The sequence below is a fragment of the Rutidosis leptorrhynchoides genome, chromosome 3 (assembly GCF_046630445.1).
Source record: "Rutidosis leptorrhynchoides isolate AG116_Rl617_1_P2 chromosome 3, CSIRO_AGI_Rlap_v1, whole genome shotgun sequence".
In the NCBI taxonomy this organism is placed as follows: Eukaryota; Viridiplantae; Streptophyta; class Magnoliopsida; order Asterales; family Asteraceae; genus Rutidosis; species Rutidosis leptorrhynchoides.
Window position 1 is genome coordinate 42,908,828 of NC_092335.1, and position 21,899 is coordinate 42,930,726.

A 21,899-nucleotide genomic window follows, 5' to 3' on the forward strand; every position below is an offset into this window, starting at 1 on the left:
GGGGGGCACCGTGCAAATTAGCTTGATAAGACTAATGAATCAGATCCCCAGAAAGGATAATCTCCTTAAAGATTAAAAATCAGCTTTTAAGCCTGATATTACTCAATCCTTGAGATTGACCTTAAAGATTGAGAATTACAAACTCATGGAATTCAATGATATCTAAACTCGAGCTTGAACGAGAAAATATTTTGATCAAAATTAAAACCGATTTATTTTCTGAAAACCTATTTTCAATGCGTTCATTACCATTGAACGTAAAATCCTAGGAATTCACCTGGAATTCATTAGGTCACCTGAACCAAATCGGGTGTCAACCGTAAGAACGGTGGTTGCATAGCATGGTCGAAGACAGGACCTTGTGCCAGACTGAAAAATCATAAGGGTGAGCTTTACTATTGCTCCTACCAAGGATAGTAATTGCGTCCGACACGTTATAGACCATAATTAAAAGCATGTCAGGGGACATTGCCTTAACAGTTGCTTGTTCAACGCTTTTCTTTACAACCGGACGGTAGTTTACCGAAAGGTAATATACGAGACAAGTAAACTGCACGTGTTGCTTTCCTAATACAAGGTTAGCAAGTGGGTGACACAAAACCGCAAGTTTTGAGCTAAAATTTTCAAATCTGAAACCCACCAAACCCACAAAAATATTTTGCAAACACCGGTGAAGGGTTATTCCAGAAAACTTATCTAGGGTAAAAGCTAGATTTAATTTTCAAAAGATCAAATGTTTTCATAAAGATCTAATTTTCTTAATGGATCTAAATTTTTATAGTCATGTGGGACTGTAAACCATATCGTTACTACCATTGTTTATACCGCCGTATAGAAATCACTGATGTACAAAGTGTGAAGAAGAAAGAAGTGATTCTAGTATTTCAAGACTATATTGCTTGAGGACAAGCAACGCTCAAGTGTGGGAATATTTGATAATGCTAAAAACGAACATATATTTCATAGCATTATTCCTCAAGAAAGACAAGCTTTTAGTTGCAATTGTTCTATTTAAAAGTGATATTCGTTTAAATAATAAAAGGTGAAGATAAAAGACAGATTCGATGAATTGAAGACGCAAACGACCAAAAAGCTCAAAAGTACAAAATACAATCAATGAGGTTCCAATTATTGATAAGAAACGTCTCAAAATTACAAGAGTACAAGATTCAAAACGCAAAGTACAAGATATTAAATTGCACGCAAGGACGTTCGAAAATCCGGAACCGGGACCAGAGTCAACTCTCAACGCTCGACGCAACGGACTAAAAATTACAAGTTAACTATGTATATAAATATAATATAATATATAATTAATTCTTAAAATTATTATATATATTATAATATATTTATAAAACGTCGGCAAATTAAAAGACAAACCTTTGTGAGCTAGAATTACGAACTCCGCGAGTTGCGGAGTATGGAGGCCAAAAATGCCGGGACTCGCGGAGCAGCCAAATACGAAAATCCCTATAAAACCCAACGAATTCTGATCATTTTTATCATCCAATATATCAATCTCTCTATATCTATACGTAATATTTATATTTATATTTATATTTTAATTTTAATTTTAATTTTAAATCCTAATAATAAGGGTATGCTAGCGAATGTTGTAGGTGTAAGTCAAAATTCTGTCCGTGTAACGCTACGCTATCTTTAATCATTGTAAGTTATGTTCGACCTTTTTAATTTAATGTCTCGTAGCTAAGTTATTATTATGCTTATTTAAAACGAAGTAATCATGATGTTGGGCTAATTACTAAAATTGGGTAATTGGGCTTTGTACCATAATTGGGGTTTGGACAAAAGAACGACACTTGTGGAAATTAGACTATGGGCTATTAATGGGCTTTATATTTGTTTAACTAAATGATAGTTTGTTAATTTTAATATAAAGATTTACAATTGAACGCCCCTATAAATAACCATATACACTCAATCGGACACGATGGGCGGGATATTTATATGTACGAATAATCGTTCATTTAACCGGATACGGGAATGTATTAATAGCCACTAGAATTATTAAAACAGGGGTGAAATTATGTACAAGGACACTTGGCATAATTGATAACAGAGTATTAAAACCTTGGGTTACGCGCAGTCGATAACCTGGTGTAATTATTAAACAAAGTATTAAAATCTTGTTACAGTTTAAGTCCCCAATTAGTTGGAATATTTAACTTCGGGTATAAGGATAATTTGACGAGGACACTCGCACTTTATATTTATGACTGATGGACTGTTATGGACAAAAACCAGACGGACATATTAAATAATCCAGGACAAAGGACAATTAACCCATGGGCATAAAACTAAAATCAACACGTCAAACATCATGATTACTGAAGTTTAAATAAGCATAATTCTTTTATTTCATATTTAATTCCTTTTATTTTATATTTAATTGCACTTCTAATTATAACACTTTTATTTATTGTTATTGTATTTAATTGCACTTTTAATTATCGTACTTTTTAATCGCAAGTTTATTTTATCGCACTTTTATTATTCGCAATTTCATTATCGTTATTTACTTTACGCTTTAAATTAAGTCTTTTATTTATTTAATATTTTATATTTGGTTTTTACTGCAACTAAAGTTTTAAAATCGACAAACCGGTCATTAAACGGTAAAAACCCCCCTTTATAATAATAATATTACTTATATATATATTTGTATTTTTATAAAAGTAAACTAATATAGCGTTAAGCTTTGTTTAAAGATTTTCCCTGTGGAACGAACCGGACTTACTAAAAACTACACTACTGTACGATTAGGTACACTGCCTATAAGTGTTGTAGCAAGGTTTAAGTATATCCATTCTATAAATAAATAAATATCTTGTGTAAAATTGTATCGTATTTAATAGTATTTCCTTGTAAAATATAAAGCTATTTTATATACACCTCGCACGACATCAATAACCCCAATTGCACTAAGATATGGAACTTCTGATCCGTAAAGATCTTCATGATCTCCACGGGGATGAAATGTATCAGTGTCAATATTGAGTGATATATCAACCAATGGTTTTGTCTTTAAAAATGTTTTCAAATCTTTTCGGTATAGTTTGTTTGATGTACAAGTAAACCATTAGGCATATGCTCAATTTGCAATCCAAGGGAATACTTGTTTTTTTTTCAAGATCTTTCATTTAATTTTTTTTTTTAGAAGTTGAATGATTTCATAGATCTCTTTATTTGTTCATATGATGTTATGATCATTGACATAAACAACTTACAATCACATATCCGGACATTGTTTTCTTAATAAGAACACATGTTCAAATAAGATTATTTGTATACCCCTTTTATTATCAAGTAATCATTTAATCAGTTATACTATTGTATCAACCCATATAAAAATCTTTGTGATTCAATGGAATACATTTCTTTGGGTTTTGCATTAGATGTTTCTGATACCTTAAACCCTTCATGGATATTCATGTATATCACTATCAAGTGATTCATTTAAATAAGTAGTAATAACATCCATGAGATGCATTTCTAAATTTTTTAGAAACTGTTAGGCTGATTAAATATCTAAAAGTAATTGCATCCATAACAGGAGAATAAGTTTTTCTCATAAACTATTCATGGTCTTTGAGAGAAATCTTGAGTTACAAGTCTAGCTTTATCTTGTAACTTCATTTTTTTCTCATTTCTTTTTCGGATAAAAGTTTGTTTTTTATCTCATACGTTTCACATCTTTAAAAGTGATAGCGATTGATCCGAAAAATTTTCTTTTATTGATCGATTCTAATTTAGCTCGTATTGCTCCTTTCCATTGAGCTCAATCATGTCTATTTTGATATTCAATGACAGATTTTGGTTCCAGATCATCATCTTTATTCATGATGTCATTATATGAAAATATCTAATCAAGATTTTTCATTTCATTTCGGTTCCATAATATTGCATAATTTATCGCAATTTATGTATTTACATTCATCAATATCCTCTGCAGAAGGAATATTGATTTGTGGTTCTTCTTGAACACTTTCTTTTACTTCATTATCAGCTGATTTTTCTTTTCGAGGATTTTTATCTTTGGAACCAATTGGTCTTCCACATTTCAGACGTGGCAAAGACTCATGAGTGACATTATTGCCAGCTTTTGAAATTTCAATTCGAGCTGGAGCATTTCCTACTATTATATATGATTTAGTCACTCTTTTTGTATCTTTAAATGCATAAAGTAATTAATTTGCAAGTTCTTGCATATGCATTATTTTTTGAACTTTCGTTTCACATTCTTTTGTGCGAGTTCTATATACCTTAATTGATGTTCACATCATGAAGCATCTTTTTCTTTATTTTTTATTTCTCCCCTTAATATAGGGAATAATTTTTTTTTTTAAATGACAATCAGCAAAACGTGCTGTAAAAACATCACCCGTCATGGGTTCAATATATCTTATGATTGAAAATGTTTCATATCCAACATATATTTCAATCCTTCTTTGAGGAACCATTTGTTGTGGTGGTGCAATTAAAAATACACTCCACAACCAAATATTCTAAGATGGAAAATATTTGGCTTTCGACCAAAATTAAGTTGGTAACGGAGAATATTTATGACTTGCACTTGGTTTAATGCGAATTAATGTCGCATCATGTAAATTTACATGTCCCCATATAAATATTGAGAGTTTTATACTCATTACCAATTGTCTAGTTATTAGCTGCAAGCGTTTATCTATTGATTCAGCTAAAGCAATTTTGTGTATGCACATGAGCAACTGGATGTTCAACAACAATCCCCGTAGACATATAATAATCATTAAATGCTTGAGATGTTAACTCACCAGCATTATCAAGTCTCATCCTTTTAATGGTGTAATCAGAATAATGTGTTCTCAATTTAATAATTTGTGCAAGAAACTTTGCAAATGCCATATTACGGCTTAATAACACACAAACATGAGACCGTCCGCTAGATGCGTCTATTAGAACCATGAAATATCAAAATGGTCCACATGATGGATGAATTGGTCCATATATATAACCTTGAATTCTTTCAAGAAACATTGGTGATTCTTTCTCAATATTCTTTTCATTAATCACCATATGTGCTTTTCATTAATCACCATATGTGCTTTTTCATTAATCACCATATGCGCTTTTAATCATATGCGCTGCGCTTTTCATCATATGCGCTTTTAATCATATGCGTTGTGCTTTTCATCATATGCACTTTTCATCATATGCGCTTTTAATCATATGCACTGCGCTTTTCATCATATGCGCTTTTAATCATATGCACTGCGCTTTTCATCATATGCACTTTTCATCATATGCGCTTTTCATCATATGCGCTTTTAATCATATGCGCTGCGCTTTTCATCATATGCGTTTTTCATCATATGCGCTTTTTATCATATGCGCTTTTAATCATATGCACTTTTCGGTGCTACATAGGTATTTCTCATTTCCGGTTATCATTGACTGATAATCATATCCATTATGATATATATCAGAAAAACTTAAAAAATTTCTCTTTGATTTGGGAGAAAACAAAGCATTGTTTATCAGAAAATTCGTACCATTTGGTAATATGAATTTTTGCCTTTTTCGTTCCTTATATCAAGTTTGCAAGACCTGATATAGTATTTATAATTCCTTCATTTGATTTAGATCAATGAAATATTTCTTAGATTTGATCATAGTGTGTATGTTACCACTATCTGCAATACATAGGTCTTTCCATTTAACTGATGTTGTATTTCAGCATGATTCATACTAAAAACTTCAAATAAGATAAGCAAATAATGAGTTATATTTCAGCAAGATAATCAAATTATATTACCTGCAAACAAGTTACAATATGAAGTACATAAAAGATAACACTTAATAAAACATATGCGTTATGGTCTAAAACCATTTATTTATGAGTGATACATAACAAACTAGGCATCTTAGAAAATTCAAATCATTCAAGTCTCAAGGTAGCTCAGGGTTTATTTAATCAAGATTTTTTAACAGATTCACTCTCGTTTTCTTTTCTTTTTGGGACTTATTTGTAGAGCTAAACAAGATGTTCATGTATTCAAGAAATACTAGACTGATGATCCACGTTACGAGATCATTAATAAGAATCTCCGGGATTCTTATAAGAGCATCTACTGACATCTTCAATTTTATTCTTTCATGGATCACCGTTATTTCTTGATAATTAATATCGTATCTTTCTTTGAGTATTTTCCATAATACACTTGGATCTTCGATCATATAATATGTAGATTCTAAGGACTCGTCAATATGTTTGCTAAGAAAAATACTTGCTATTGCTTTCTCTTGTTCGGAACAATTGTTATTTTCATTCAGGGTTCTAAAATACCGATTGATTCGAGATGTTTTTCTACATTCATAACCCATATTAAGTAGTTGTTCCCACTTGATTCTAAAGGAGCAAATTTAAGCCTTTTCAAATTCGACATTTTCTATTATCAAAAGATGAACAACATAATTCATAATCATAATCAACTTCTATTCATAGACAAATAATAAAATGAAATTAGAATCATTTTAAATTCATAAGTAGCAAACAACAGAATAATGGCATGATTACAAATGATAAAACCACAAGAGCAGGATAGAATATAGGTTCACCCGGTGGTATATTAGCAACAATGATGATAGTTAGTATGACCAATACAATAAGAAAAAACATCTTAAACATATTATGCATAAATAATATATTTAAGAATAAACATTAGTATGCATGAAATAAATAATGATTAATTGCATAAGTAATCATAAATGTTAGATAACATAAATATAAATGTTAGTGAAGTTAATAAGAGTTAGATTACATAAATATAATTTAGGCGGTATAACCGACCATATATAACTTAAATAACATAAATATAAATGTTAGTGAAGTTAATAAAAGTTAGATTACAGAAATATAATTCAGGCGGTATAACCGACCATATATAACTTAAATAACATAAATATAAATGTTAGTGAATTTAATAAAAGTTAGATTACAGAAATATAATTCAGGCGGTATAACCGACCATATATAACTTAAATAACATAAATATAAATGTTAGTGAAGTTAATAAAAGTTAGATCACATAAATATAATTTTACTTATGATGATAACAATATTTACCTTACTAATAAATAATAGAAGATATCGTTAAAGAATTTCTTACCTTGATTAGTGACTTGTGTTTGCTTAGATAAACCTTGATTATACGGAGCACTTCGTGCTGATAACGTGTTATAATTTTAGGAGTTTATAACTACCATTTTAGTGGCTTGGTTTTGGCTATAGACTACTAACAAATGTTTAGAAGAAAAGAGAATATATGATATATGATAAGTGTATATCTTAAGAGATGTGCATCACTTGCAGGCATACATGGTGCCTATATATATACTACAAAATTCTACTGTACAATAGTTAAAATAATAATAAAATTTGCCATCCATTGTTGACTTTTATGATTACAACACAATCTTTTTTTTTTTTTTTTTTTTTTAGTTTTTCCTTTTTTGTTGTCCTTTTCACCTTCTATTTACAATAATTTTTTTTACCTTTTGATAAACGTTAACCACTTTTTCCTTCTTTATTACTTAGAGAAAGTAGGTTAGATATTGTATATGAACATATACAACAACTATTACTCTTCTGTCTCATATTCACAGTCTATTATTTCAATTATTAGTTGTCCCCGTTGATTAATTTTGTTTTCTCATAAATAAATAGATAAACTATTCACAACTTTGTTTTTAATGTTAACCTTTTCCTTTTTTTCTCTTTATTACTTTTATTTACATTTTTTTTAATAAATGTTAACCTTTTTTTTCTTTATCATTTGGAGAAACTGGGAGGGACATACAAACAATTACTCTTCCATTTCATATTCATAGTATATTATTTCATTTTTAGTTGTTTCAAATTCATAATTTTTTTCATAAACAGATAAAAATAATAACATAATGTTTTTTTATACTCTTCACTATTACATATTGGGAAAAAAAAAAATTAAAGTACGAGAAAAATTGAAAAATTTAAAGAAAGTAAAGTATGATTATGAGATATTTTAAACTATGTGTTTTTACAACAATATTTAACGTGATAATGAAACGCGTGACCATCTTTCTTGTTAATTATCAACTACGAAATAATGAATTTGTTTTCGTGCTAAGCCGCAATTCTAATAAAACAAAAATAATTTACGTTAAAGACATGAAATAATGGTAGCTATTATCTGTAAGTGCTACATTTGATTTGAAGTTTCAACAATGATTTGTAACAAACTTTTTATATTATTTATTATTTATATTTATATTATTATTTACATTACAATTAAAATTAGAATCTATCTACAAATATCATATAAATCTCTAAAATAATGATGTCATAAAAAGAATTATTCAAGCTTAAAAAAATTCAAAAATAAAGAAAAAGTTTCTTATCTCCTCGTGATAATGTCATTAAAATAATTAATTATTTTTAATAAAAATATTAACATGTTAATTGTATAATATATAGAACATTATATACAACTTTATGCTAAAATACCCCCATGACCATATGTACACTATTTTAAGCATTATGTACAATCTTATTGTAAAACGCTCCCATAACCATATGTACAATATTTGAAACATTATGTACAACCTTATTGTAAAGCACCCCATGACAATATGTACAATGTTTGAAACATTATGTACAACTTTATTATAAAACACCCCGTGATCATATGTACAAACTTTAAAATAAATTGTACAATCTTTTATAAAACACTTCATGAACACATGTACAAACTTTGAAATATATTGTACAACATTTATATAATAATTGTATTTTATTTTGAGTAAGCGACGAAACCCTCATATGAACGAGCACATTGGCTCCTCATAGAAGGTAAAATAATAATTAAAGAGGCATTTGTAAAAATAATAATAATTATTAAAAATATAAATACTCAATTTTAGAGCAAACTTTATTATTATTATATTATTAATTATTTAAATATGAGTTCTCTTTACGGGATTAATTACGTTACATATGTTTGCGAAATACACGTCTCAATAAAATTTTGTAATTTTACGATAAGAAAAATAATAATTGTGATGAAAATTGGAAGAAAGTGGTGGGAGAATAAATGTTATTCATTTATTCTGACCAAGTTAAGTATATCAAATGTTTGTAAAAACAACGACAAGTTTCTTGGTCAGAATCTGTGATTTCACAGGTCATTAAACTAAATGACTGTATCATTTACATTCACTTACTACTTAAAACATATAATTAAACTGTAACCAGTAGTTGCACGAGTTGTTTTACTAGTTATTAATTATTATTACTCCTTAGTTCTGAAGGAAAAAATATCAATCACAAAACCCAAAAACCTACTCCAGTAAACCACTTCATCATTTTCTACCTTATGACACAAACAACACTACTAACACACACAGCGAAAGTGAAATCAATTCTAATTCACTATGAATTTGAAGGCGCCATTAGCAAATTAACTGTTTTCTGGTTTCTAATTGAATTTCGTTGCGATGTCAAAGAAGCAAGCTCGTGGTAAGACGCGAAATAATAATACCAAATGTAACAGTAAAAAAAAAGTTGCCGCCAATTCGAGTTTGTGCAAGAAGAGAAATCAACAGCTGCCGCAACAAAAACACTCGAATTCAAAGTTAGGTTTACGGTTGATACAGGATGATTTGTTACGCGCTGATTATATATTGAATAAAGTGTTTATGAAGGACCGACCTCCACTCGGTGTAGAGTTTGATACTCTTCCTTCTCATGCTTTTCGATTCTGTAATGCTAAAGGTAAATGTTATTATTATCTTATGAGTTTTTATTTATCTTATCACCTGTAATTCTATGTTTCATAATGTTAATTTTGTGTTCCTGTGAATTAATTTGATAGAATTAGGTTCCGCATTTATATGATTTGCGTTAGTTAGTGATGTTACAGATGTTGTGATTACCTTACTATGATCAATCTATCTGTTATTCGGTATTACTGGATTTCAACATCTATTATGAATCAAATTCGATCTTATGTTCAATTTATATTTTCCTTTTGTAATGATTATGTAATAATAATGTTATTTCTGGTATTTATTGTTTGTCTTATGCTTTTCTGACAGTGAGGGCGGGTTATAGATGAAGTTAGGTGGTATTTAGAATAAAAATAAATTATACTCTGTAGTTATTTTTTGATCTGTCAAGTGTTTAGTTATTAAAATTTGAATAATAATAAGAATAGGCAGCAGGTATGCATGTTATATTTTCGAGCTCATGTTAGGGTTGTCTGGAATAGTTAGGAATAAAAAAACAGAGGTACAAGCCTACTGAATGCAGTGAAATATTGAAAACGAGAAATCTCTTGACCTGTTGAGCCCCCTCGCCAAAATAGCGGAGTCGTAAAAATAATCACACCTTTATATTTTTCAACTTTTTTCCATTCATTTCGTAGAAGGCAAAAAAGCTTCGAAGCTTAGCAGTTCTCCCTTAACTTTCGATCTAGTTAAGCAGGAACTGACTTGTGTCATATATTTCCTTTAATCTCATTGTGTGCTAAGTGGTTCCATGTATGAATTTGTAAAATCTTCTTCCTGTTCCTTACTAGATTCGAGGATTTCACATCGTGTCTGCCAAGAAAAACAAAGAGCATATAAAAGTCAAAAGGTACAGGTAGTATATCTTTTCAGTTTAGTTATAATGTCTATTAACCTTCTGTACTTCAGTTGTGACCCATTGGATCTTATTCTTAGACTTCCAACCCTACCAGTTTTGACGACCAAATTACACCTACGGATTGTGCCCCATATAAACATGGTATGGGAAAAGGTTTGATGACGGTTTGGCGACTTACAAACCTTCCAACATCTGTTGACAATGACCACAGATCCTGTTCTCAGTTTCCACCTTCTACATCACGCAAACCACCAATTCGAGGGAAAAAGAAGCCGCCGAAAAAGCAACATGTGAAAGTTTGTCTTCTTTTCCTTGTTTTTCGTCTTACTGTTGGCTTATTTATTTACCAAATAAGTGACTTTAAGTTGCAAGTTCTGTGATGAAAGTGAAAATTATGGTTGTTCTTAGCTTGATTACCTGAAATGGTTCATTTGCAGAGGAGGGTAGTAACTAAATTACCAAAGAAAAAGTCTTCAGCGAGAAGTAAGAAGGAATTTTATTTTATCAGATATGAAAGTATCAACCATAGCCTATACGGCTTGGGTGTTAACACTGATTGACTGTTTCCCTTATTGAATTTGAAGGTGAAATGTGAGCAAGTTGATAAGCAAAAGCAAAAACGGAGGGAAATATGTGAAATGTATCTGGTTGGAGGTAGAAGTGAAAAAGATCCAAGTCAATATGATATGATGGTGGATGAAGAGGAACTAGAACTAAGAGAGCTACATGAAACTTCTGTGCTCATTGTGAAGACAATAGGTTGCATGGTTGCTCCCTTTGCAAAGGTAAGGTTCAGTTATCTACTATCTCTTGCGTTTTGTGCAGTGCGTTTTGTGCAGTGCTTTTCAAGGTATATGTCAGAATCTTCATTTTTGATCTCCATTGTTGCTACCGAGCAACAGTTACTGCAAACAAATTATGAAAAATAAATGGTTTGTTTGTTTTTCAGATATTCCACTTTATCAGCACCTACGCTATATTAATTGGCATTCCATCCTTCACACTTGATGAACTTGCACAAGCATTTATTGACAAGGTTTATTATCATTATCAATCCAAGTGCCTATCCTATAGAAATTCTGCCGTAAATTATTCGGGTCTAGTTAATCACCCTGTTAAGTAATTGATCTTGTTATCTACTAAGTATTTATATTTTGTTGCTTCTGCTCATTGTTTTCAGGATTCTCTAATACTTAGTAAACTCCTTATAGCCCTTCTTAAACTGCTTCTTACTGGTGTTGAGAAGGAACTGGATAGTGAACTTGTATCAAGTATTAACAAAAATTGGAAGTATCGTGCGTTGCTTCAATCAGTAAGTACCAATGTCTTCTATGGGCTATTATATTTTATATTCTGTTTATTTGTAAATTAATATGCTGGTATCAGACATTGCATCTTATTTTTTAATTTATTCGTTTTTTGAAAGGGTAATCATTAGTTTCTAAAGTGTATTTAAAATCTCAATTGGCAGGTTGAACGTGAAGACGGTGTATTGAAGTTGTGGAAGAATTCCTTGAATTCGTTAACATGGATTGAGATATTACGCCAGGTGTTTGTAGCAGCTGGTTTCGTTTCAAAACGTGACATGACATTTAACGAACCTCTCAACAAGGTAATGTAATTTAGTAAATTAGTATAGATTTTCAGCTATATTTAAAGCCATTGTTCAGATATAAAACTTATTCGATCTGTATTCACAGGAAGCTGCAATGATGTCTAGGTATGGCATAAAACCAGGTACCCTGAAGGGTGAATTGTTCACTATATTATCATTGCAAGGAAACAGTGGGATGAAAGTTTCCGAATTGGCTACATGTTCATCAGTAAGTAAATAGTATTAGCGTTTCCGTCTTGTTTCAATCTAATTTATTTTCTAATAATTCATACTTGTTCATGAAGATCATTGAATTGAAGCTTGCAACTACAAGTGATAAAGCAGAGGAAGTAATAAGTTCAATGCTGTCAATTGATATTACATTATTTGAGAAAATATCTTTGTCTACATATCGTCTTCGTAGTAACTCTATCATTAAGGATGATGAGGATGATCAATCTGATCTTGAAGATAGTGGAAGTGTTGTTGATGACCTCAGCAATCATCTCAATGATTCAGATGATGGTTCTGGGATTTCAGTTCCAACTAAATGTGGACAGAAAAACGTTGCCAAAATCAAGGATAGTATGTTACATGTAAACTCGGTTATTGATGAGAGCCACCCTGGTGAAATGTGGTTGCTGGGGCTGATGGAAGGTGAATATTCGGATCTGAATACTGAAGAGAAGTTAAATGCTCTGTTAGCTCTGGTTGATCTACTGAGAGATGGTTCATGTTTAAGAATGGAGGTAATCCAACTTATATAATTCTAGATATAGAAAAGTATGCTTGTTATATCTAATCATATTGGATTAATGTAAACAACTTTCAGGAACCCGTATGTGTCCCTAATGTTTATCAAATTGGTTCTGGAGCAAAAATAAAGAGATCAACCGCAAAGCAACAAAGAATGTTCATGCCACTTGAGAACCAGATGATTAATGGTGGTGAATCAGATACAACACGAGATATTCAACCTGTTGATTCTTCAGCAATTTTCTCGGTGATCCAAGAAAAAGGTAGGCAAAAGGATGAGGCAGACACTGAAGCTATGGATGATTTACATCCCATGCAATCTGTATATTTGGGATCTGATCGTAGGTATGATAGATATTGGCTATTCTTAGGCCCATGTAACACGTGTTATCCAGGCCACAAGAGGATTTATTTTGAATCTTCTGAAGATGGTCGATGGGAAGTGATAGAGACAGAAGAGGTAAACATTGATTTTCAGAAATTTGTTGATGGTTTTAATACCTGACAATTGAGACCCATACTCTCAAATTTGTGTTGGGTCAAGCTTTCGGGTCAATTGGGTCTTCAAAAAATTATGCCTGGCAATGTAACCCAAAGAAACTTGACATCAAAATTTGACCCATGTCCCGTTTCGACCTGTTACCCAACCTGACCCATTTGAACCTGTATAATAATCTGACACTTTTACCCATTTCAACCCAAAATCGTTTTGACCCGTTAACCAACCCAACCTGACCCATTTTCCAGGTATACTCGTTTTAGAAAAATAGATATTAGTTTTTACGTCTGTTTGCTTTTCAAATTTCAGGCTTTTGCCAACTTGTTATCAGCTATGGACCGAAGGGGAAGACGAGAGTGCCATCTTCTTTCATCTTTAGAAAGATGGGAGGTTCCTCTTTGTAAAGCTATGTCCAGCATGCATGATGATGTCAGCGTTGGGCAACCTACCGTTTCCAGTGAATCTGAGAGGAGTATTTATAGGGATGACAGCTCATCGGCTTTGTCTGATGTAGACAACTTGTTTGGCCTGAACTATATGCATCATGATAGTCTGGCTTCCACTAGTAATGTGGTAACTCTAGTTGGAAACAGAGAACTAGCTAAACAAAAGTGGTCTTGCCTTCAACAATTTGATGCTTGGTTATGGAATTCGTTTCGTTCTGCTATACACTCGGTTAAACATGGTAAAAACTCTTTTCTTGATTCACTGGTTAGGTGTGAAAGATGTCATGATCTATACTGGAGAGATGAGAAACATTGTCGAATCTGCCATACAACATTTGAGCTTAATTTTGATCTGGAAGAAAGATATGCCACTCATGTTGCCATGTGTGTGGATGATTCAGCCCCCGGATATGTTTCCGAAGTATAAAATCATATCGTCACAGTTACAGTCACTTAAAGCAGCAGCATACACACTTGAGTCGAGTCATTGTTAACATTTATTTATATTTGATCAATAAATTATAGGGTTAAAAGCATAGATTAGCAACGTACTTTCACTTTTGTTTCAAGCCAGGTAACAAACCGATTTTATTAAAATTTCTTCCATGTTACCATGTACTTTACATAGTTTTTCCAAAGCACGTAATGTACTTACGAATCATATTACCTACATCTATACATTTTGTAAGCACATTACCTACATTTAATATGGGTTCGTTACCTACCTTGGAACAAAAGTGAAAGTACGTTGTCAATATATGCCTTTAACACTAAAAATTAATCTCTGTATCTGATTTGATCATTTTTTATTCATTTATTTATTATTTTTTATATGTAGTCTTGTACGCCTGAGGGTGCAATGGTGGGTGTTTGGACAAATTCTGCACATAACGTGTGGGTCAAGCGTTTAAGACGTACTTCGACTCTGTTAGAGTTGCTACAGGTAGTTTGTCATGCATGTCTTTTCACTCACATTTGCAATACAAATGTGTTAGACGAACAGGCAACTGATACTTCTGTGTTGTATTTGTTCAAAGGTTCTTGGTGATTTTGTTGGTGCCATCAATAGGGGATGGTTATATAAACATGACACAGCCCTTGGGTTTGATTATGATTTTGATGATGTCATTTCAAGTTTTGCAACAATGCCCCAAACATCATCTGCAGTTGCATTGTGCTTGGTAAAACTGGATTTTCTAATTGCTCCTCACTTAAAGAAGGTTAACCTTGAAAAGGCAACGTGTGTCTCTACGAGAACTAGATCAAAACGTACGTCTTCTTTAATCAGTCATTCTTAACCTGCCATATCTCTCCAGAGATAAATTAATTAATTCTGATTTCAATTTGATATCATTGTTTCAGGTTAAGGCATTTTAGTCCGGTAGGCATTCTGTGTTGCTTCTTAATCAATGCAATCTCCATGGGGTATTAACGTTTCACGACAATGTGATTTTCTGACGGGTGAATAACACGAAACTTGTTTAATACTGCAAGGACAACAAGCTATTACTTAAAAAGTTAAAATTGCCTAAGGCTGGGGTTTCATTTTTGGTCATTACCAGGGAGTTTGTTAAGAGGATAAAAATATTCTTGTACAGCTTTAGGTATAGTACTGCTGCTCATTCGCTGACTGACTTTTTGCTAGAAAGTATCTACATTTCTTCATTCTTTTAGAGATGTATGCTGCAGTTTTTATTTATTTATTTCTTTTACAGTACTTTTGATGGGGAAATAAGATGTTCCATCAAACTTTAAAATAACTATTGAATTATTAATGTAGATAAGATATAGATATTGGCTGTAAGAAGACACTTTGTTAAATATTCAGTATGAGAAATGAACCACTTAAAACTTTGAAGCACTGCATCGTAGTTATTATCTTTAAATATTTGAATTGGATTGTGTATTGTAATCATGGGTTGATAGTATTTAAACAAATTAAGCATCTTAAACATGATTTGTATTCAATAATTTAGTTATCCCAATTTTGAGTTCAATCTTATTTCCAATTTTTCTCAAATTTCTACAACTAACTATACCACGTCTCTAAGGCCTGAGCTAACAATACTTTTGTGATGATATTTCAACTAGAGCTGCATAAATACTATGATAAAACTTGTAGAACTGCGAAACCAAGTACACAAGAACATGAAACGAGATATAAGTATATGATCAAGATTCAGAGGGCGTAAAGTATGTTGTATTAAACGATATATCACTCTCCAATCGTGTCAAAACGAGTCTGACTGCACCAGCGTCTCATCCTCTTTTAGCACCGTGGCAAGCGTTCTCTATTCATAAAGCTCAATATCATTCACTATTTGTACCAGAAGCTTTTTCGTGTACCATTTTTTCATAATGCACATAAACATGACGCTAAGCTTCTCTGCCAGCCATCACTGATTCAAGAACGAAAACCAATTAGAAAACATTCGAAATGGTTAGAAAGATTGTGATTAGGATGTCCTAATTAATGCACTATCTGACTTCGTGTTGCATAAGAATTGTCTACCGCTTACTAACACTATTGTAACATATAAAAATTTAACTAGAAAACAATATAATAGATCCAATTACACGGATTTCTGTAGTCAATCTGAGTCTTCGTAATCGGAAACTTGAATTTGACGAAAACGTGGCGAGAATCTGGGATAAGAGTTCTTTTTGCTGTTTGGATTGATTGATCTCTTCTTCTTTTCAGTAAAACCTTCCCTACAAGCCAAATCATACAACACTCCCATGCTGTTTTTCTCTTTAATGCCACTATTGTCGTTCCCGTGCCTACAAGTTTCAAAAGAAGAAATAATACGATAAGTATAACAACTAAAAAGAACGATAGTGAGTTCTCAAGAAGATGTGGTCTGAAGGTCTGTATGCTGAATAGTAAAGACCGTTTGTTTTTATGTGTGCAAAATAATTAATTCAGTCTGAAACACCTAGAAGCGTATTTCTAAGTCTGCGAGGCTGCAAACATAATAAGACATTATTTTATTTTATAGAAAAACAAACATTCTGCAATAAAAACGTCTGCGCGCCCGCATACATAAGACATAATAAGATCTACAAACAGAAAAACAAACAACACCTTACCGTTCACGAATAATCTTGAAAGCCTCCTTAGTTGCATATGGTAAGCCCGTCTTAGGATCACGATATCTATTATAAACAAATGAACAAAAACTTAGACTAATAACATCTTTTTACCAAATAACCATTTTGCATCACAATTCTTTGAGGAAGTAAATAATAACATTTTGAAACAAAAAATTATTTCTAATAAAAGAGGGTAGAAAGCATACTTTGCAGGTAACCCTGTAACCACACAAACAGCCTTCTCTGGATCTGTATAAATATGACTTAATTAACATCACGAAAAAAGAAAAAGAAAAAAGAAGAAAAAAGAAAATGCACATGCAACGTTAGAAGACTATATCTACCACTACTTACACGGAGGTGATGATGTAGGAATCTGAGATTTAAATGACACCCCATTAGTAAACTCGAGGTATGAGTAGCCTGAAATACAATTGTATTATCAGATTAACAAGTACTAGAGAAAAAAGAAAAGAAAATAATAATATCAAGTGAAAAAAAATATACTTGCCATCTTTAGAAAGGTAAGTTATCTGAGGACCATCGTAGACGGCTTTATGAACAATTGCTCTTTTTTTAACTTCTTCCTCCCTTGCTAACACTCGTTCTAAGTTCCTTAAGTTCATTATTTCTGCAACATTTATGACCAATTTTATACACTAATAAATAATATAGAACATATTATTGATCAAACTTGAATGAATAAATAACGGCAAACCTGTTTGCGCAGCTTCTAGAAGCATTTCTTCTTGGGTCATCCTCTTCTCCTCACCTTCCTTTTTCCTTTTTATTGGCTAACAATCCAGCACGATGATAATAGAAACTTTAATGAGAAATCAAAAATTACATTACAATACACAGTGATAAAAAAATGAAAATAATGACGGTCAACCTTTATTGTTGCTTGAAGTGATGCACGTATTGCATCTCTTTCAGCTTGCTTAACAATAACTGCAGTTCGTGTTGACTTTCTAGTTGTCTTCTCGACTTCTGTGTCATCAGGCACATCATGATCTTCTAAAGGTGTTGACTTCGACTGTTCTGGATTTGTTTCAGAACTATCTGGTTCTGAAACAACCTTCGCTTTCTTCTTCTTTGGCAGTTGCTTACCTGGAAATGACAATTTATGTTTTCCCGGAAATGTTGATTTTGGCTTTCCTGGAAATGCCAATTTCTTCTTTGGCCGTTTCCTGCAAATTAACCTACATCATTAATATCTATATCCACTGTACATTATTATTATTACATTCAAGAATATTCACTAGAAAAAAAGAAAAAAAAGTTACCTGTCATCTGGCTCGTTATCTGCATCCTCCTCTGGCTCGGGCTCCTGTTGCAGAAGCAAGAAATCTAGTCAGGAAATTGATTAAACTTAATATAGGCTACATAACGTTACGCAAATGTTTCAAAAAAGAAAAGTTTTAAATCAAAATGAAGCATACGTCTTCATCGAAGTCGCTGTCAAAAACATCAGCAGCCTCCTTTTCTTCTACATAATTTGTATCATCTTCTTCCTGCAAGAAAAAAAAGTAACACATACATGATTTAACAATTTATCACCTCCTAACTATCCAAAACAACAGACTAGGCCAATGAAATTAACAAGAAGAAATATGTATAACAAAGTTTGTCTAATTATCAAAAACTTGCTCCCTACATCTACTACAAATTGCAAAGTTCATTTACAGTACTTGGTAGCTTAACTTGGCTATTTTATTTGGAGATTTACATATATTAAAGTAGTCAAACATCAAGAACTTGAAATTCATTTTCGTAATGCAACATTATTCATAATGAAAGAAACTTAACAACTCAAACAATATCATTTTCATTATAGTTAGTATAATGTAATAAATTAAACCAACTAATTACCTCTTTCAAAGCATCTTGGTTCCAAAATTCATCATCCTCTTCAATCTCATCATCAACCAATTTTGTCATCCTACAAAAAACACTCATCAGATTACATACAATATAACAAAGACCACAGTTTCAATATCATGTAGATAATAAATTAATAATTCATATCTCAAACTGCTTGCTTACCGTTTGCCTCTAGTTGCCCTAGAAGCTCGATCAAGAAACACAACAGCATCATCTTTATCTTTATCAGACTCCATTAACTCAATCAAGAAGCAAAAAAAGATTCGATTTTTCGAACACCCTGTATACAATTTGAGAATACCCAGTTCATATAAAGTAGGTCACTCCAATTTCCAGTTTTTTTACTAAATTCTTTTAATTTGGATGCCTAATCGTACACCGTAAACAAAATCGAAACACTTGCAGTAAACCCTAGCTATATCCGTCTCTTACAAAGATCGAAATCAGGCGGATGACCGGAGAACGAGAGTGAAAGGGGATATTTGCGCCTCTCTGGTGTTGTATAATTTGGAGATATTACAAAACAAGTCCCTGAGATATTTGCTCAATTACAAATTTAGTGACTCAAGTTTTAGGTCAAAAAATTATGAACATTTTTAGGCTTAGGTTAAAAACGATGATGTGATATTTTTTTACAATTAAAAGAAAATGTTCTACACTAAATGTTAATATGATGTATGTCAAAAAAAAAAAAGAGATGTAGTGTAGGGATCACAATCCTTATATACTACGGAGTATACAAGAAATGTATACATAAGTACAAGTATTTATATCTTTTATGTTTGACATTTAAATTCTTTTTTTTTTCGAAAAGCAAATTTATATCAACTCGAAAAAGGATACATCATGATATATAATCCAGTTACAAACAATTCTGGACTATATATGTATTATGAAAGTAAGTTGCAAAGGACGCAACTCAAATGGAAGGAAAAAACTCGAAGGCTACACGATACAAAATTTAAGAGGATTCATTAACCAATCTAGTTAATCTATTTTTTACTTTTTGTACCTAGACACGATCCATTCAAAGGATTTTAGTTGTCTTTCCAGAAGTGCCGTTGTACAGCTCCAATTCTTGTTTGAGAAAACTTTAAGATTACGATTCCTCCAAATTAGATAATCGCACGTCCATTCTAAAGCTTGTCATATACACGAGCCCGTCGAGGATAGAGTTCTATTGTATTTTCCGCGAAAAGCCTCATTTGAACTTAAGTTTGTGACCGGTCCTAAATTCCAACATTTATAAACCATTTCCCAAATGTCCATTGAAAGTTGACAAAAGAACATTGAATGATCGATAGTCTCAACGTCGTCATCACACATGTGACATCTAACGGAATCGAGATCGATACCTCTTTAGTCTAATTCGGTATGAACCGGGATCCGTTTGTTTAGAAGCCGACATATGAAGATTTCAACTTTTGAAGGTACATGATAGTTTCGAAGTGTTTTGTCAAACCCTGCCATCATGAATCAAAATCTCATCAATTATTCTCGTGAGTTTCTTAGTAGTGAAGATGTCGTTTGCAGCTAGGTTCCATTGCCACGAATCTGTTGTTTTGTCCTGCTTCGCGTACGAATTTAGCATATCAAAAAGACCTTGTAGTTCACCCATAGCTCGACCGAAAGGATCTTTATTCCAGCTTCACCTTGCTTCCCACGTACCCCCTGTCCAAGCGATTTCGTCGTGTATTGTAGCATGCTAATCAAAATCCAGACGATGTAATCGCCCGAACAGTTCCTTTAATGGCTTGTTTCCAATCCAAGGTTCGTCCCAGAATGCTGTATCAGTTCCGTTGCCGATCAACTTGCTATAGGAGTTGCTGAAATTAACTCCCAATTTCTCGATGTCATAACCTTCACGAAGGATATTAAACCACACACCACTTTTCCCTTGTGGCCGGTTAAGGCCCGAGGGAGAAAAGCGGCCCGTTAGCACCATGTAAGCTTTTTAAAACTTTAACCCAAAGTGAATTTGGCTCCATTTAGATTTGCCAAAACCACTTTTCCAAAAGTGCAAGATTTTTTGCCCGAAGGGATCCAATGTTTAGGCCTCCTTCATCGTAAGTATGACAACCCGGAAAATTTCGAATAAATTTAAACCTAACCTCAACAAATTCCGACGATTCATGAACAACTATTTGTAAATAGATACGTTATCAATCTAAATATATATATATCAACTACCCTATATTTGTATATATACATGTAAATTGTTTTTGTTATTAGTATGACCATTATCATAAAAATCATTATTATTATTATTATACAACAACAACAAAAATTACTATCATTATTATTATTATAGTTATCTTGTATAAAAATAATACAATTTATTATTATTATCATTAATAATAAAAAATTAACATTTTATAGTTATTATTAACATTATTATTAATTATAATTAAAGTTATCATTTTTATTATTAATATTGTCATATTAATTATTATTATTATCATTATCATTATTGTCATTACTATTATTAACTAGTATTGTTATTACGTAGTACTAATACTTATTATTATTGTTATTATTTCTACCATTTTAGTATTATTAATATTATTATCATTATTTTTATTATTTATAATTAATAAACATTATTACAATTATTAATATAATTATTATTATTATTATTTGTATTTTTATTATCAATAATAATATTAACAGTAATTATTTATTACCATTAATATATTTATACTATTAATTAGTAATATGGAATATAATTAATTAGATAAATACAAAAGCTGTTAATCCAGCGTATTTTTTTAGAAAACAAACAAATTCGATCCAATAATTTCACCTGCTTCATAATTTTTTTATATTTTTATTTCCTCCTTGATTTGAATTAAGTGTCGAGCCATTTTTTTTTATTATCAAAACGTGATATATTTTTATTCATCTACTGGTTTGGATTTTGTTTCTATAGAACACAATCATGCT

General features: G+C 31.7%; 1 protein-coding gene and 1 pseudogene across 1 annotated transcript; one reads left to right on the forward strand and one right to left on the reverse strand.

The window, feature by feature from the left end:
• The first annotated feature begins 9,406 nt into the window (after positions 1 to 9,406).
• LOC139896015 (homeobox-DDT domain protein RLT3-like) lies at positions 9,407 to 15,469 on the forward strand (annotated as a pseudogene).
• Positions 15,470 to 16,016: 547 nt separating this feature from the next.
• On the reverse strand, positions 16,017 to 19,461 carry LOC139896016 (SWR1 complex subunit 2). Its single transcript, XM_071878594.1, has 12 exons — positions 19,119 to 19,461; positions 18,945 to 19,014; positions 18,515 to 18,586; positions 18,359 to 18,402; positions 17,965 to 18,262; positions 17,791 to 17,866; positions 17,584 to 17,703; positions 17,427 to 17,495; positions 17,279 to 17,321; positions 17,070 to 17,135; positions 16,557 to 16,760; positions 16,017 to 16,378 (listed from the first exon to the last, which is right to left on the reverse strand). Exons 1-11 carry the CDS (start codon positions 19,190 to 19,192, stop codon positions 16,571 to 16,573), a joined length of 1,122 nt encoding a protein of 373 aa, XP_071734695.1. The 5' UTR covers positions 19,193 to 19,461; the 3' UTR covers positions 16,017 to 16,378; positions 16,557 to 16,570.
• Positions 19,462 to 21,899: the final 2,438 nt, after the last annotated feature.

Bases quoted from the DNA above. Each gene is read 5' to 3' on its own strand.
- LOC139896016 (XM_071878594.1), bottom strand. From the start codon at position 19,192: ATGGAGTCTGATAAAGATAAAGATGATGCTGTTGTGTTTCTTGATCGA. The intron at 18,403-18,514 runs GTATGCTTCATT...CTTCTGCAACAG, and splicing joins ACAGCGACTTCGATGAAGAC to GAGCCCGAGCCAGAGGAGGA. The intron at 17,867-17,964 runs GTTGACCGTCAT...CTGGATTGTTAG, and splicing joins CACTTCAAGCAACAATAAAG to CCAATAAAAAGGAAAAAGGA.